This window comes from Symphalangus syndactylus, chromosome 2 (genome assembly GCF_028878055.3).
Source record: "Symphalangus syndactylus isolate Jambi chromosome 2, NHGRI_mSymSyn1-v2.1_pri, whole genome shotgun sequence".
NCBI lineage: Eukaryota > Metazoa > Chordata > Mammalia > Primates > Hylobatidae > Symphalangus > Symphalangus syndactylus.
In genome coordinates this window covers 122526169-122543214 of record NC_072424.2, presented here as the reverse complement: position 1 = coordinate 122543214, position 17046 = coordinate 122526169, and the positions used below count along the sequence as shown (strand labels likewise).

Below are 17046 nucleotides of genomic sequence, written 5' to 3'. Positions count from 1 at the left end.
ACTAGGATTTGGAATCAGTCCTGCTCCCATTTTGCCCACTGCCCCTAGGCCAGTTACTTGACCTGCCCAGCCCAGTTTTATCAAGTGCAAACCCTATTTTCTCATGCTAGAAAAATATTTTATTTCAAGAGTCTATTTTACCTCAATTCAATTATGTAAGAAGGTTGAGCCTCTGTACATCTCAAAGAAATCTTAATAGTAGAGGAAAAAAAGCCCTTCCTTTGAGTGCTTATGCAAAGCTATTTTTTAAATTTTAAAAATGAAACTATGTTTCTCCCATGAAATAATGATAGAAATTTATTAGAATTCACCCAGTGTTATTGTTTAACAAACACTTCCCATATGTATTGTATTTTTTCTCAATTATGATATCAACATTTATAATCTCCATTGTGGCTTTTCTACTCTTAGGTTTTAAAGCCCAATGTCATGAATGTTTTCTTTCCTTCCATATTGATTTTATAGTAGCCAGTCTAGAGATTGGTATGTCCTCAGTATATAATTACTTAATTGAGTTGGACTGAATAGAATTTTTAGTGCTCCTTTTTATTGAGAACATTCAACTTTACAATTTTAAGTGGACATATTTTCACTTCATTTTTCTTCCTCCTCACATCTGTGTAAAGCACTTATAAAAAAAACTATTGTGAAATGGATCAACCTTACAAAGTCATTTCAAGTATGGTCATTCCAAATACCTTATTTATACTATTTGCTTTTTTGCATGTATCTATAATCTTACTGTTTTATTCTACCAAAAGATGAAAAGGAAATATTAAAACAATCAAGTAAAGAAAAAAAATTAACAACCGGCATTTTTACTGCTGGACAATTGGGTAGAAGAAAAGGTTAGGAGATTGTATGCCAGTTCCAAAACTAACTAGTTACATAATCCTAGATACATTCCTTATCTCTTTCAACCTCAGTTAATATATAGAAAGCTACTGGCACATGTGTGGCACACAGTAGGCTCTTGAGGAAGGTTACTCTTTCATTCCTTTTTACTATTTTATAACTAGCTCTGGGAGGCTTAGATATCTGTAGAGATTTTCACATAAGCAAACCACGTTGATTAGCCAATAAGAACTCAAGGGAAAAGACTTGACTTGCTCTCTCTCAATATCTCTCTCTCTTTACCCCCCCCATTTCTCTCTCTGTCTCCTCATGACCAAAAGATGTTTCTGATTAAAATATTGGGAAATACATTATTTCCTAATTTTCTGATTAAGTGATTAAGATCCATTTAATAACTCTGAAATGTTCAATCAGTGTTTGAGAGGGCCCTGACCATTTCCTACTCTGTACAATAACTGATGACAACCACTCATTATGAGCCAGATTACAAGTACATCAAGTGCCACGGCTGATTAGTGCTTCTAATTATGTCCATTTAATAAATTATAAGGATGACAATAACAAGAGGCTACTCAGAGCAGATTCACCTGTTAATATGTAGCCTAAATCTTTCAATATGGATATGATAAAGATGGCATGGATTCATCCATGCTGCCGGTGGACTTCTCAAATTCTTTTTTTTTCTTTTTCTTTTTTTTTTTTTTTTGAGACGGAGTCTCGCTCTGTCGCCCAGGCTGGAGTGCAGTGGCGCACTCTCGGCTCACTGCAAGCTCCGCCTCCCGGGTTCACGCCATTCTCCTGCCTCACCCTCCCGAGTAGCTGGGACTACAGGCGCCCGCCACCACGCCCGGCTAATTTTTTGTATTTTTAGTAGAGACGGAGTTTCACCGTGGTCTCGATCTCCTGACCTCGTGATCCGCCCGCCTCGGCCTCCCAAAGTGCTGGGATTACAAGCGTGAGCCACTGCGCCCGGCCTTTTTTTTCTTTTTTTAAGAAAAGAGAACATAGATATATTTAGGGAACATCAAGACCTCAAAAGTAAATAGATTTAGGGACTACCTTCCACAAATATTAAATGCAAGTTATTAAGAGAGGGGACACAAATGGAGGGGAACTCAGAATACAAAACACGCTGTGGAGGGAGCTACATGGCACCACTGACCTGAAGTCAATAGAGGCAGAACTGGAGTCTAAATACATTCAAGGTTTACTCTTCCTGTGAAGTGGCCAAAGTAAATAAGCCCAGTGTTGAGTGGAGGAAGAAGCAGGGGCCAACCACTAGACAGATGCAACTCCAAGGAAAGAGGCAGGAAGAGCAAAGAGACCCTGGAACAGACAACCAGGGCCTCGCTAAGCAACCTGAGATCTTTCCATTTTCTTCATTCAGGAATAATCCCTGAATTTCCTCCAAGTAGTGGCAGTTTTGTGATTTATTCAAGTTAATTCCTTTGGGCTAGACATCAACAGATGGGTCACTGGGGGCAGGCAGGTGGCAATAAAAGAGAAGAGGAAAAGCTGAGAATGCTTCAGGAGGAAAAAAACATCTGTTTTGCCCACTACTGTATCCCGAATAACTAGAACACACCCCTTGTAAATGGTAGGCACTCAAAACGTACTTGTTAAATGCATGAATCAACCTCTGTACAATATATTTAACTAGAAAAAGAAAATAAAAAAGAAAATTCTCCCCTTTCTCCTTCAAGAATCAAAGGACAGGAGTTTTAGATTCAGTCTTTTATTTCTTGCCACACGACTGCCCATCTCTCCCCAGGCTGCTTCCCAGCTAAACACAGCCCCTAGTGATTGATCGAGCTACAAAGAAGTCTGGAGCTTTCTATCCATGCTCTGCCATTCTTATAAGTTAAATATGGCTTATGTTTATGTACTGCCAAAATAAGTGATGAGTTTAATTGAAGAGGAGAATTTATGCCTGTGCTAGGATTATACTTCTTAAAAAATGGCAAAACCTCTAATTCTTGGAAGATTCCAGCTTTCTACTAAGAACAACAACAATCACAAAAAATAAGTACACTATACCACGCTAAAAGAGCCTTTTATCCTCCAGTCCTTTATGTTTAAATCAGAAAGTAATGTCTCAGATGCTGATTATAATAAAATACACGCGTGTAAATTATTGCCATCTTTTTATGAGGCAAATGTGATTTACGAATGGCTGTAACACTGATTAGAGAACATAACAGATGGTAAACAATTAATTGAAAATGCTATGTCCATCAAACAAACCTTTATCATATAATTCTTCATGAAGACTGTTGTTTATTTAAATGAGATTTTATTACTATGGTAGGAGTCAGCATGAAAAACATTTTCCAAATTTTTACCCAATTGATGGGCTTACTCAGCTGGCTCGTTGAAGAAAAGTTGAAGACTAGATGCATTATATTCATACAGATATTATAGAACTTTAATTTGTGAAAAATCACATTACTGCTCTGTAGTTAAGAACACCGGAAAAGAAAGTAACACTATATTTTTCTGTGCTTTTTCATGCATTACAACTTTACTAATCTAATTTGGACTTGAGAAGCGAATGAAATTATTGTCGTGGTCTATAGGCCTGAAAGCAATTACGTATACTTCAAATTTTTATATGAAAATTAAAAAGACAAAGTCTAATATTGCCTAGACGCCTTCTCCCTCGGTGTTAGGAAATCGGTGAACTGTTTATGATTCCATTATGCAGTGTGGTATTTCAGTGAAGAAAGAGCAACAATAAAAAAGCAAACAGTTATAAACATATTCAATTACTGTGTGAATTATTTTAAAATCGAAGAAAATAGAAAATAAAATGTTTCTATTGAATATCTACAAATACTAATTATTATGGAAGTAGTTTAAGATAGTACACTATGGCAGTTAAGGGCATCAAGTTTTGTGACATAAGCCTTAGTTTGTATTTTGGCTCTGTCACATAGAAGACAGTATGCCTCTAAGCCTCTCAGACTCTCAGTTTCCTCATCCGTAGAATGGGTGCTAAGTATTCACCCTTCAGGGAATTATTATGAGAATGCAATTAAACAAGGCAGGTAAGTTTCTTGGCACAGTGTGTGGCACATGGTCAGCATCTGTGAAATGCTGGCTTGTTGGGAATGTCTGCATTTACTACCATTTTTCACTTTCCCCTTCCTTTATGGGATTGGATACTTCCTCCATTTAGCATGATATTATGAAGAGGGTCTGCCAATCCTAGCAGACCCTGAGTCCCATGTTACTCAGGCCAAGTCAACCAGAGCCCTCTCCTGGAATATTCTGAATCTAAAGAAGGGTGAGCCCTTCCTGGTATGAGGTTGTGAGCTATACAATCATAGGAAAGCTAAGAAAATGAAAACCTGTGCAGAGAAGCAGAGAAGAAGACATGGAGAAAAGCCTTCTGGGTGGTATTCCAGTCCCTGTGGTCAGCTATGTCTCTACCGTGGCTAGGTTATGGAGGCCTATGCCTTCCCCTTCATGCCTACACTTAGGGAAGCTGTGTGCCTGTCATTTACAATGAATGAGGCTCCAATTAATAAAGTTGTTATGAGGAAAACAAAAGCCCTGGGAGAAAACACCCATTAGTTTTACTAGCCCAGTTACTTCTATTAACTAATGTGTAATTTGTCCTCATTTTATTATATACAAGAAAATAATGTTGTAACCTTAAGTTATATGGAGAATATAAAAGTAACTTCTACTAAACCATATAATAATTTCAAATCTTCACTTATTTAATAACTATGAAATTGTATTTGCATAAGTTTGCTAATACTGGCATAAAGTGGACTGACATAGTGGAATGAATGTCACTTATCAATTCTTTGTTATATCACAAAATATATGAGATTTTACAGGGAAGAAAAATACTCAATACTTGGCTTTCTAAAATATCAGGAAATATTTAAAAATTAAACAGTATACCCTGAGTTAAATATTACATACTACTAAATATACATAGCCATCTGTCAAAGGACCAAAGAGGAAAACGTTAACCCATACATAGTTTTTCATCTGAAAAATTATTATTAACTATTCATCACATATACATTCATACACAACTATATGAAGTTGTATATGCATATACACACATACGCAACTATTCCCACTATACTCAACTATGCATGCACAAATAGACTAAATTAAGTAATAGCTGGGTTTTTCTATGATTATTAATATTTAAATTAAGCAAAATTGACTGCTCCAGACTGAAACGGAAATGATATTCAGGCAGCTTAATTAAAATAGTAGTTGTAGTAACAGTAATGCTTTAACTGGAATAATTTTTAAAGACGATTCCTGAGGAACCTGGTGAATAAAATAATACAATCTCTTTTTTAATCTAAAAATATCAAAAGCAGAGGACGGGTGTTTTCTCCATACATATGTATACAATGAATTCTGTAATTTTCTAAACACATTTAGAGGTGAAATAGCCTATAAAATTGTTAGCAGTTTTATTTAGTGATTGATACCTTAGCTTTAAATCATAAAGTATGTTTGCTGGGGGGTGCTTGCCTGCCTGCCTGCATCTGTATGTGGTGTGGAGAGAGGAAGACCAACAGAAGGCTCCAACTCCCCTGTGCAGATCTGACTTATAAACTGAACTGAAGGTAATGAACAGGAGAGAAGGCACAAATATTTCCTAATTCCCTCTGGAGCTTTGGGGGTAGGGGTGGGTGAAGGCTGTTGTCTTGCACAGCTTCACTGTGCAGCAGTGTGGTTCACACAAATTCTGATCTGGGACTGAGAACAGCCAGGGGAGGTTGGCAGCACAAGGGAGAGACCAGAAAACATGGATGCAAGGTTAAGAGGCCCTAGACATTGAGATCAAGGAGGAGCTAGGAAGTTAGGGGCCAGATGGCCATCAGTGAACACAGATAGAGGAGATAAAATTGAAAGGATGAGTCAAAAGCCAGCCAAAATCCAGAGGTTAAGGAAGTCATTGTCATAGATGCATAGGGCTCTGTTCTTGCATCTACCTTTCATTAGCTGGATGACTTTGGTCAGCACCATAATATCTTCTTGGCCTTTGTGTTTTTATTTTTTAAAAAAATCATACTGTATGATCGGCTCAATTCATTGGGATAGACAGGAGATTGAATATGAAAGTCGCTTGAAAAGTACAAAGAACAATGCAAAGGATGAGAGATTGACTGTTGTACTGTGATACTTTCTAACACATACAAACTAGCGATTAAAATCTAATGAAAAACAGTTCAATTGCATTAAAAGGAAAATGTATACATTGACATGATACAAATTAAATGAAATTAAATATTTCCATATTGCTCAAACAAAAGTCAGGGACTACTGACAAAGTTGTGAACTTGGTAAAATTTCTACAAGGATTCAGATAATTTCAGTTCAGCTAAAAATCATATTTACTTAATAGCCATTTATAAGCAGAAATCTGAGTAGTTGAGTTTTCCAAAGAGCTACATTTTACCCATTTAGCCCTATTTTTTTTTATGGTTACCATTTTGGAAGAAAATTTACTAAAATATAATATAAATTCCTATGCCTTCTCTTAACTGATTTATATTCTGTCTTCGGAAATACACACACCATAATTCACAGGTTCAGTTTTCTCTTACTGTTGAAAGTCCCAAAGACTACCTGGTTTTGTTTCATTTTAGGATTCTTGCATATCTTTTTATCATTTCTTTCTCCTCACTGCTGTCAGACAGCTGGAGTCATTTCTCACCATTAAATCTCTGTCCCTGTCCTGTCACTTCATTTTGCTACTTACCCATCACTCACCGGACATCAAGTTCATACAGTCGCACCAGTGTCTACAGTAGAAGTTAATACCTCTGAGAAGTACTTCAGTGGCTTTCCCATGATCTAAGAAAAGGATCTGCGCTATGTTTTCCATACAATCTCTATCCTGGCTGCTTAGATCATTTTTTTACACTCTTTCAGATTCTCCATCAATGAGGGTAGTCACTAAAAAAAGAGGGAAGAGCCAAGCTTCAGACACAGATATTGGAAAACACAGCGAGAGAGGCCACAGGGTGCCAGGGAATCATGGCAGAGAGCTCGGGAAGGGAAAGCGTCCAGGAAGACACAAAGCCCCAGCAGAGCCGGCAGGATGACCAGCAGCTGCGTGGGCAAATGAGGCGAGCGTTGGAAATCAGGTCAGAGGACCTACAGGCAGAAAACAGGGATGGGCAGTGGGGCAAAGGCAAGGAAGACCACTACCTGCAGAACGTCGTGAGGAGCCTGGCTTCCAATGAACCTCAAGAGTGGAGTAAAGAGACACATGAGGTGGGGCCGGATGGAAAAGCTAAGGCCAAATTGCTGTGCAGCCTTCTGTGTCAGGTGGAGGAGCTCAGATCCCATGGCATGCACTACGGGCAGTTTTTATCCCCAGGAAACCTCATGCCAAGTTTGTGCTTTAGGTTTATCATTTTAGGATTTATGTTAATGGAGAAATGCCAATTAAGAATATATTGAAATAGGCCTAGCATAAGATTGGTATGGAGGAACCTAATGTGGAATGGTCAATTAATAGTGATTTTTAAATACTTAAAAATACATACAACACTGTAAGATAATTAGTAATAGAAAAAAATTTTAGAGGAAGTGGAAGAAAAAAAGGCATTGGAGATAAAAATCATGGAGGAAAGTGTTTTCTAGAATGGTTACTTAAAAGAGGTGACTCCATCTTAATATGTCCTTATAGCATGGTGCACATCACATACTCACAAAATGCTTATTAAGTAGAACCGAAAAAAATCACTTGATTTCTTCCTGATCTAACCTCTCCAACATTGAGTACTTTGGCATCAAACAGGATAACTAATGTTCAAATGCTTGCTACTTCTAATAGCAGATATACATAAGTCATGGTAAACAACAAAAGTATAAAAGCTATTATGGATAGCTTTCTTTGATTTATTTTTAACCAGGAAAGGAGGCAGTATGAAAATTGCTAATTATAAACAAATAAAAAAAAACAAACAAAAAGTTAAATTGACATGACTTATTTTTTCTTGCCCCCCCAATGTAGTATTAAAAACATGAGGCTTAAAATATCGTGAATGTCACAGTAAAATAATAACTCAAAAGCCAGTATCTTTTTTTTTTTCTGTGTATCTTTCTAGACATTTTATTAGGGATTTGAAACATGCATGCCCAAATGTACAGACTTCGTCACCAACACTATGAATGATGCATGACTAGAATGTTCATGAAACTTTTTTTTAAATTATACAATATCATTTTAACACTTAAATGTCTGATCACTGAGGAGAGTCTAGAATAATGTGGAGTTTTAGTGATTTAACACTTTGTACTGCTTTAAAGTAGCTTTTTATAAACTTTGCAAAGTTCTAGGGAAGCAAGGAGACAAGAAAAGCTGACTGAAAGTAGATTTTAAATTGGATAAGATGAGACAAGTGAACTTCTTATTGTTTCCCCCAAGCTTAAAAAAACGAAACTGTACTAGCACCTTCTTTCTTGTTGTATGAAGTTACAATGTTCTGCCTGACTTTCCAGGTCCTCTGCAGTCTGAACCATTCAGCACATACAAGCATCTCATCCCCATCTGCCGTCCAGGCACAAGACTCTGGCAACCAGGCCAGGCTGTCTACTGACTCCCCAAAATACAGCTGCTCTTTCCTTATGGCTGAGCTGTTCTGCTAAGGATCCTGTCCCCCAGCATGGTCATTCGTCTTTCCCAAACTTAATCACTTCCTACCTGTCCATACCTCTAAGACTAGCTCAGGAATCAACCTCTCCACTCTGATCCTCAGAGTCCTTCTCTCCTAGAATGCCTGCATCACTTCGAATCCTCAGGACACAAGCATGAGTATGGACACTTTTACATTGCTTGCTTTCTCACCCTCTGTGCTAGTTTTGATCTCCTACTAAATTGAAACCTCAGGAACATGTCTTATACTTCTTTATCCATCTTGGACAGTGCTCAGCTCATGCATGTATTCATTCAAACACTATGTAATAAGCACTTACTATGTGCCAGATAGTATTCTAAATATTACAAAATACAGCAGTGAAAAAAAAAATAACCCTCTGTCTTCAAGGAGCTTACATCTACAGGGAGTGGAACGAAAGGGACAATAATAAGAGACCAGGTCAGAAACGTAACATGGCACCCCCTGGCATAGAGTCTGTGAGCCATTATAAGAATCTGACTTCTCTGAGTCACGTGACATGACTTATATATTCAAATGGTCCTTATGGCTATTGTGCTGGAAATCTCTAATAAGGGAGCAAAGGCAGAGCAGGGAGATGAGTTGAAAGAACCTACAATCATCCAAGGGGTAGTGGGGGCTTAGACCAGGAGAGCATAGTAGACATGGTGATAAAGGATCATATTCTAGGTACATTTTGAATGTAGTGATGACAGGACTTGCTGACAGAATGGATTTGGGTGACAAAAGGACAAAGGAGCCAATAGAGGCCCAATGGATTTTAGCCCGAGCAACCCAGAAGATGGAGGCGCATGAGGTAAGATGCAAACGCTGCAGGAAGAATGGACTCAGGGTGACGGGAGGGGGCAGGGGTTTCTTGACAGATATAGGAAAGGAATTTCGTAAATGTTGAGTGCTTATTCTAGAAAAGCTGGGATTTATTTCCATTTCATCTTAAAAACCAATAATCCAATTATTCTACTGCGGATAATATCAGTTTCTCCCATCTACAGTTATTCTTTATAGACTCGAGATTGTGAGGAAAACCAAGTATTGATGAGTTCAACTCTTCCAAAGAATTCTCTACAGTTTGGGCTTGTTTCCTTTTTTTAAAAATTTTTGTGGGTACACAGTAAGTGTATATATATTTATGGGGTACATGAGACGTGGGCTTATTTTCCTTGTTAAATATGGTGATGGTGGTGGGGGGAGGGGTGAGAGAGGAATCATTGTTAAGCATCTAGCTCATAAAAATGTTCTTGTAATAGGTTGTATATAAAGTCAGAATAATAAATAAATGGATTTCTTTATACCTCTTATTTACTCAGGCAGTCATGTACTCTTCATCAAACTTTTATTGAGTACCTGATACATACAGGCATTGCATAGGTTGTAAAATGATCAAAACTGGATTCCTCAACTTAGGGCAAGTAAGAAAATTTTAACATCTGAAAATCAATACAAATAAAAGCTGCATATGTTAGATATCCAACAGGACTGGGCTGAGACCTGAGCAGTTCATTTTTCCTCGATGGACCTCAGTTTTCTCATCTGTTAAGTGAGTAGCCTTGGACTAGTTCATCTCTAAGGCTCTTAACCCTTCTAATATTGTATATGAAGGACATAAGCAAGACTTAAAATGTTCTTTTGAAAGAACTTCAAAAGATGAAAGAAGAGAAGGTAGCACATCCATGACAAGACAGTTCCAAAATCTTTTAAGGAAGTAGATAGTATAGATTGGTTATGGAACTATAAAAATAGTAGTAAAAAATTTGTTGAAAAATCAGGAGGGCTTCAATTACAAAGTTTTTTTTTTTTTGAGATAGAGTTATGCTCTGTCACCAGGCTGGGTTGCTATCTCGGCTAACTGCAATCTCTGCCTCCTGGGTTCAAGTGATTCCCCTGCCTCAGCCTCCTGAGTAGCTGGGACTACAGTCATGCACCACCACGCCTGGCTAATTTTTGGTATTTTAGTAGAGACGGGGTTTCACCGTGTTAGCCAGGATGGTCTCAATCTCCTGACCTCGTGATCTGCCCGCCTCGGTCTCCCAAAGTGCTGGGATTACAGGCGTGAGCCACCGCGCACGGCTGAAAGCAGTATGTTTTCAAAACGGCAGTAATGTACAAGGATTGTGTTCCATTTGATCAAATGTGCTATATTCAAAATAGCCCTAAGCTCAGCAAATGATATCTTCAGAGTGCAACATATGTGCACAGAAATCACATTTGTGTATTTTAATCAGTAGTCTCAATTATACGCCTAATTGCTGCATGTTTGTATTCAAGGTGATGATCCAAAGACTTTTAAAATAAATATTATGCTAGGCTGGGCACGGTGGCTTACGGCTATATTCTCAGCACTTTTGGAGACCAAAATGGGAAGATGGCTTGAGCCCAGGAGTTCATGGCCAACCTAGGCAACACAATGAGATTCCATCTCTACAAAAACTTTTAAAAAAGATAGCCTGTAGTCTCAGCTACTCAGTAGGCTGAGGTGGGAGGATCGATCACTTGATCCCGGGACACCGATGTGCAGCGGGCCGTGATTTCACCACTACACTCCAGCCTGGACAACAGAGCAAAACCCTGTCTCAAAATAATATATAAAATAAAATAACATAACATAACATAACATAAAATATGTCATGCTGGAGGCCAAGATTTTTTTTCAGTACACAATGGAAAGTCAAGAAAGATATATAATCAGGGGAGAAACATGAATATGATTATATGATAAAATTTACTTATCAGTAGTAGACTAAAGTGGAAGAGACAGAATATATGGGCAAATACTACGTGGTACACACAGATGACAGAACAATGCAATAGGACCGATGCTACCAAAAGTAGCAACGGATTCTGCCTAAAACTATTCCAAGTCTACACACAAAAGGCTGATAATGTGGAATTAATGGCAGTATGTGTGTGCACATGAGTATGTTGTGTGTATATATACGTGTGTGTGTATACTATATATATATATATATTATATATATATATAACGGAGTACTCAGATGGAATAATTCTTCAAAGATAGAAATAACAAATATAAGGCTGAGTGCAGTGGCTTACGTCCGTAATCCCAGCACTTTGGGAGGCTGAGGCAGGCAGATCACTTGAGGCCAAGAATCCGAGACCAGCCTTGCCAACATGGCAAAACCTCGTCTCTACTAAAAATACGAAAACTAGCTGGGCGTGGTGGTGGACGCCTGTAGTCCCAGCTATATGGGAGGCTGAGGTATGAGAATTGCTTGAACCTGGGAGGCAGAGATTGCAGTGAGCCGAGATTGCACCACTAGGCTTCAGCCTAGGTGATAGAGTGAGACTTTGTCTCGAAAAAAAGAAAAAGAAAAGAAATAATAATTACGAATGATTTGTAGACCACTGGATTTGGTGAAAAGTGGAAGACTCAACAATGACTTAGCTTTCTAGGAGGCTAACTGTAAAGACAGTGATACCAACAGCAGAAAACAAAAAGAAATGCTAGACAAGTTAAATGTGCTCTGTGTGTGTGTACGTGTGTGTATACATACACACACATACATACAACTAGTTTCAGAGTCAAAAAGATTATGGTCTTGATGGGAAATTTACTCGGACTGAAGAAGGTTCCTTGAGTAAGATTCAGTAGGAAAATGGCTACCTGTCCATATGTCTGATCCAGTTCCAGTTATAGTCAAAGAAAGCATTTTCCAACTATGCTTCCCTTACAAGTAATAAATGTTCATGATTTATACTGCTGGACACAGCATAAGGCAATCGTTCAGGTTTGCTGTTACTATGTGAAGTGAATGATGAGAAACCATTTTGAATGGTATGTTTATTTAAAAAAATGCATCAGAATGATTTTATTGTCAGCAGTGAAAAATCACAATACAGATATATATAGGACCCAGAATTCATTATGCATTTTCTCTTAAGTTTACTATGTGATATATTGCTATTTGTTAGTAGGGTAGTTACCGTTTCAACTTTAAGCTAAAGTATATAAATGTTGCAGGTTATTTTTAAATTAAACAAATGTAGGCCGGGCGCGGTGGCTCACGCTTGTAATCCCAGTACTTTGGGAGGCCGAGGCGGGCGGATCACAAGGTCAGGAGATCGAGACCACGGTGAAACCCCGTTTCTACTAAAAATACAAAAAATTAGCCGGGCGTGGTGGCGGGCGCCTGTAGTCCCAGCTACTCGGAGAGGCTGAGGCAGGAGAATGGCATGAACCCGGGAGGCGGAGCTTGCAGTGAGCTGAGATTGCACCACTGCACTCCAGCCTGGGCGACAGAGCGAGACTTCATCTCAAAAAAAAAAATAAAAAAAAAAAATAAACAAATGTTGTTGTTTGCTTGTAAAAGTATTTTGGTGTCTCATTTTTAAAAGTAACCTTACATATAGATATTTAAATATTTTATATATTTACTATTATATTTTAATAAATTTCTTCTACTTGCAATTATTTATCACATAACATGTTTAAATATAAGAAATTTTTTTTTGCTAGTAAGGTAGTTATTGTTTAAATTTTAAGCCAAAGTAAATAAACACTACAGGGTATTATTTTTAAATTAAAGAAATGTTGTCTGCTTGTAAAAGAAAGGACTTTGGTGTGTCATTATCAAAAGTAATCTTACTTATAAATCTTGAAATATTTTGTATATTTACTATATTTTAATAACTTTCTACTATTGCAATTATTTATAATGTAACTTGTTTAAATATAAGAAATATAAATTTTTATTTCTTATAGAAATTATGTTTATAGTTACAGTATACTTTTTAGACAATCCATTTTTCCTGCAGTTAATTTCCTTTAAAATTGATATTGAGGTATACAAAAATTTTATTTTCTTAATTTAAGAATCTAGATATGTGTTAATTAATGACATATTTGAATAAAGTGACACTTAGAAGAAAAGATTTAAATATTGGATCCTAAAATGCTGTAAGGAAATTTCCTACTTGATTTTGGGTTTTTTGTTCTCCTAGCATGTGTTTTTATGATGTAGTGGAGAAACCAGTCTCACCTGTTTTTGATTGTAGGTTTCTTCTTGGTTCTTCAGGGGCCTCAATTGGCTGATCAGCCAAGAAAACTCGGGCCTGGTCGACAGCATTCAGGACGGAATATTCTTTCTCCTTTAACTCCCGTCTCAGGGCCTTTCAAAAGAGAAGCAAAGTTGAGTTTGTAACTCACGTGTTCACCAAATTATGGGACATCTTCAACTATACCACTTCTGACCACACTTAGCAAGAAAATGACTAACAGCAAGCATTTCAGCTAAGTTAAAAGCCAAAATGTAAATTTTACAGATATGAAGAAAAATACAAAGGAAAAAAGATAATTTCTGTAAAACTTAAGTATACAAAAAAAGAAACAGCTTTAAAATATTCACCTAAGGGAAATTGTTACAGTGTATTTGAATTTACACAAAATGTACTTTTAGGCTTTTCACTAATGTCAGACTGATAAAATCTAATAGCCTTTGCTAAGATACTTTTTTCTTGTAAGACTGACTGACAAAAAAATTACTTCCAATGATACAGAGAAAGGTAATTTCACAAGTAGCAATAAGATCCTCAGAAGGGTTTTACATTATTTAGAATACATTAAGAAAAAAATGAAGTGACAGAAACAAAGTACATACATGAAATCAAAACTAAACCAATGAGGGCACATACAACACAGTCTCCAATTATCTTAAAATATGTTCCATCTCTCATGCTGAGGCTATTTTTCTTTTGTGAGGTTTTTCATGCAAATCTATGATTCTCAGAATAGTTTCTCTTTAGCACCTTTGTTCTTTGAAGTGGAGCTAAACTTTCACCCCTGCACCTATAAAAACAACAAAACTTCTTCAGTGACTGCTGCAAGATAAGAGTAAATGAAGATTTTCTCAGGTGCAATTTTAATGCTGTTGCCAAATGGAATTTGTTAATATTGTTATCTTCTTAAACACGTAACCACCTACTGGCTCTAATATTTTGCTTTCAGTGTAGTTCCCTGGCAACCTATTATGAAAAGTCAGACTTTTATTTTCTAAAATACTGAACTTTCATTATATTTTAGAATGAATAAAATCTTTCCTTTTGAAGACAACTAAATTTTTAGTAGTATTTGACATCACTATGTTGGGATGCTGCAGTATTTGAAGGCTAGATCCTTTTCTTCTGTAGTCAATAAAAGGTAAGAATGAAAAAATCTAGAAATACCAGAATAGTCACCTTATATAAAAATATGGATCTAAGCAACACACACACAAAAAAAGCACTGATAATGAAGCTGACAGAGACTAATGGGCTACATTTTCTATATCCAGAAAATCTCATGATAGCCTTTAGGAAATCTAAAGATTCAAGGAGGATTTAGCAGTAAATCAAGAGTAAAGTGCTTGACTGAATAAGGCAATGAAGCATGCACACGCCACCCGTCACCCTCCTCAAGTACTACTCTAGAAACCACTATTACTGATAATTTTCCTACACGTGTATAGAGGAAATAAGTCATAACATGGTAAGCGTACTGGAAAGTGCGCTTGGACTAACCAAAGTGTAGCTTAACCTCCACAGGTGGGGAGGGATGAGAAGAGCTGACAAGAACTAGTGAGAGATGGAGTGACAAAAATGCTATTTTTTGTTTGTAAGCATTGTAAATATTATTTGACTTTTAAACTATACAATTATTACTTTGATAAAAAATTTAAAATGAAAGAGCAAAGTGAACCAAAAAATCCACAATTAAGATATAGTGATGTAACACAGGATATGGGATAAAATAAAACTTTCTCTAAAATGCGAAGGTACATTTATATGTCCTTCCTAGATCCGTAAAACCAAAGACTGACAGCGAAGCAAGCACAAATCAACTAAATTCGCACAGCAATTATCACTGATGAGCATTAAATGACTATGTTCCTGGGTGGGGGGTGGGGGGTTGGGGGGGATAACAAACCTTCCATCATCTCCTATTTAACAAACGCAGCTTGTGAAGAAATTGCAGGATGTGACATTCAGGAAATTAAAAAAAAAAAAAGATTATATACATCTGGCACTTAAAGTTTTAACATATGGAAATAAAAAGAGATACAAAAAAAGATTTTTAATCCAAAAAAATACACATTTACAAGTCTTGAGCCAGTTCTTTAACTTAGATTATTATGTTGTTAGAGCAAGAAGCTCTAGAGGAATAAAAATATTCCTAACATTTACTTCCAAAATCACCTAAAAATATATAATAATGACATGAAAAATCATGTTACTTAAAAAATAGTGAAAAACAGTTGGTAATATAGCAATTTTTTTTTTAATTTTAGTGGTCAAGATATTTCCCAAACCCAAATCTAATCAGTAAATATGGGAGCTATAAACATTCTTTTTTTTTTTTTTTTTTTTTTTTTTTGAGATGGAGTCTCCCTCTGTCACCCAGGCTGGAGTGCAGTGGCGTAATCTCGGCTCACTTGCAACCTCTTCCTCTCAGGTTCAAGTGATTCTCCTGCCTCAGCCTCCCGAGTAGCTGGGATTACAGGTGCCGGTCACTGCACCCAGCTAATTTTTGTACTTTTAATAGAGATGGGGTTTTACCATGTTGGCCATGGTCGGCCAGGCTGGTCTCAAACTCCAGACCTCAGGTGATCCACCTGCCTTGGCCTCCCAAGTGCTGGGATTACAGCTGTAAGCCACCACACCCATCCAGGAGGAGTTTGTTTTTTTTTTTGTTTTTTTTTTTTTTGAGACAGAGTCTCGCTGTTGCCCAGGCTGGAGTGCAGTGGCACGATCTCAGCTCACTGTAACCTCCGCCTCCACCTCCCAGGTTCACGCCATTCTCCCACCTCAGTCTCCCAAGTAGCTGGGACTACACTAGCAGAGAATGCAGGAGTGTCACAGTGTGTGCCCTCAGGGAACTACAAAAACTTCAGTACTCAGAGAGTGGTAGCAGCTGAAGCTGAAGGTGTGGGCAGAGGTCAGGCCACAAAGACTACTGCACTGCTTCCTATGCACTGAGACTCACTCAACCCAATCATGGGCTATGGGAAGCCGCTGACAAGTTGAAGGGTATTGTCAGATTTTTATTTTTGTTTTTTATAATACATAATTGTCAGGTCTCCTGGATTCATTAAAAGCAAGTCTGAGTCTTAGATTGTATTTTGCTTCCTAACCACATTAAACTCCAGTGCTTCAGAAAAAAAAAAAAAAAAGAAATCCTCTCTGTGCAGGGTGCTGGCTGGAGAATGTCTCGTGAACTCCTTTGATATGCCAATGTAGGGAAGTACAGGAGGCAAGCCTGGGCAGGTGGGAACCACGCCAAGTAAGTACAAATATGGGGTTCTGGCCCTCATGCCAATGCACCACCCAAATATCCTACAAAGCAGCATACATATGATAATTTCCATTCATATCCTATTTTGTAAATTTAATTTTGTTATTCAATTTGTCCTATTTCAATTATATTTAATTGTATGTCAGAAATAGATTTAACTTTCAACAGTTTTATACATATAATTATTTCACACTTTAACTCTCTCAATTAGACATAAAAGAAAACCTGCATTTCCCA

The 17046-nt window shown here is 37.3% G+C and overlaps 1 protein-coding gene across 5 annotated transcripts in view; it reads right to left on the bottom strand.

Annotated features, from left to right (window-relative positions):
* Positions 1-17046, bottom strand: part of UTRN (utrophin) — a 516343-nt gene that overhangs the window by 109219 nt on the left and 390078 nt on the right. For all 5 annotated transcript variants that reach the window (XM_055266343.2, XM_055266390.2, XM_055266360.2 and 2 more), the window contains one exon: positions 13523-13652. In XM_055266343.2, the coding sequence (XP_055122318.1) occupies positions 13523-13652 (130 nt within the window). The remainder of the gene's footprint in view (positions 1-13522; positions 13653-17046) is intronic.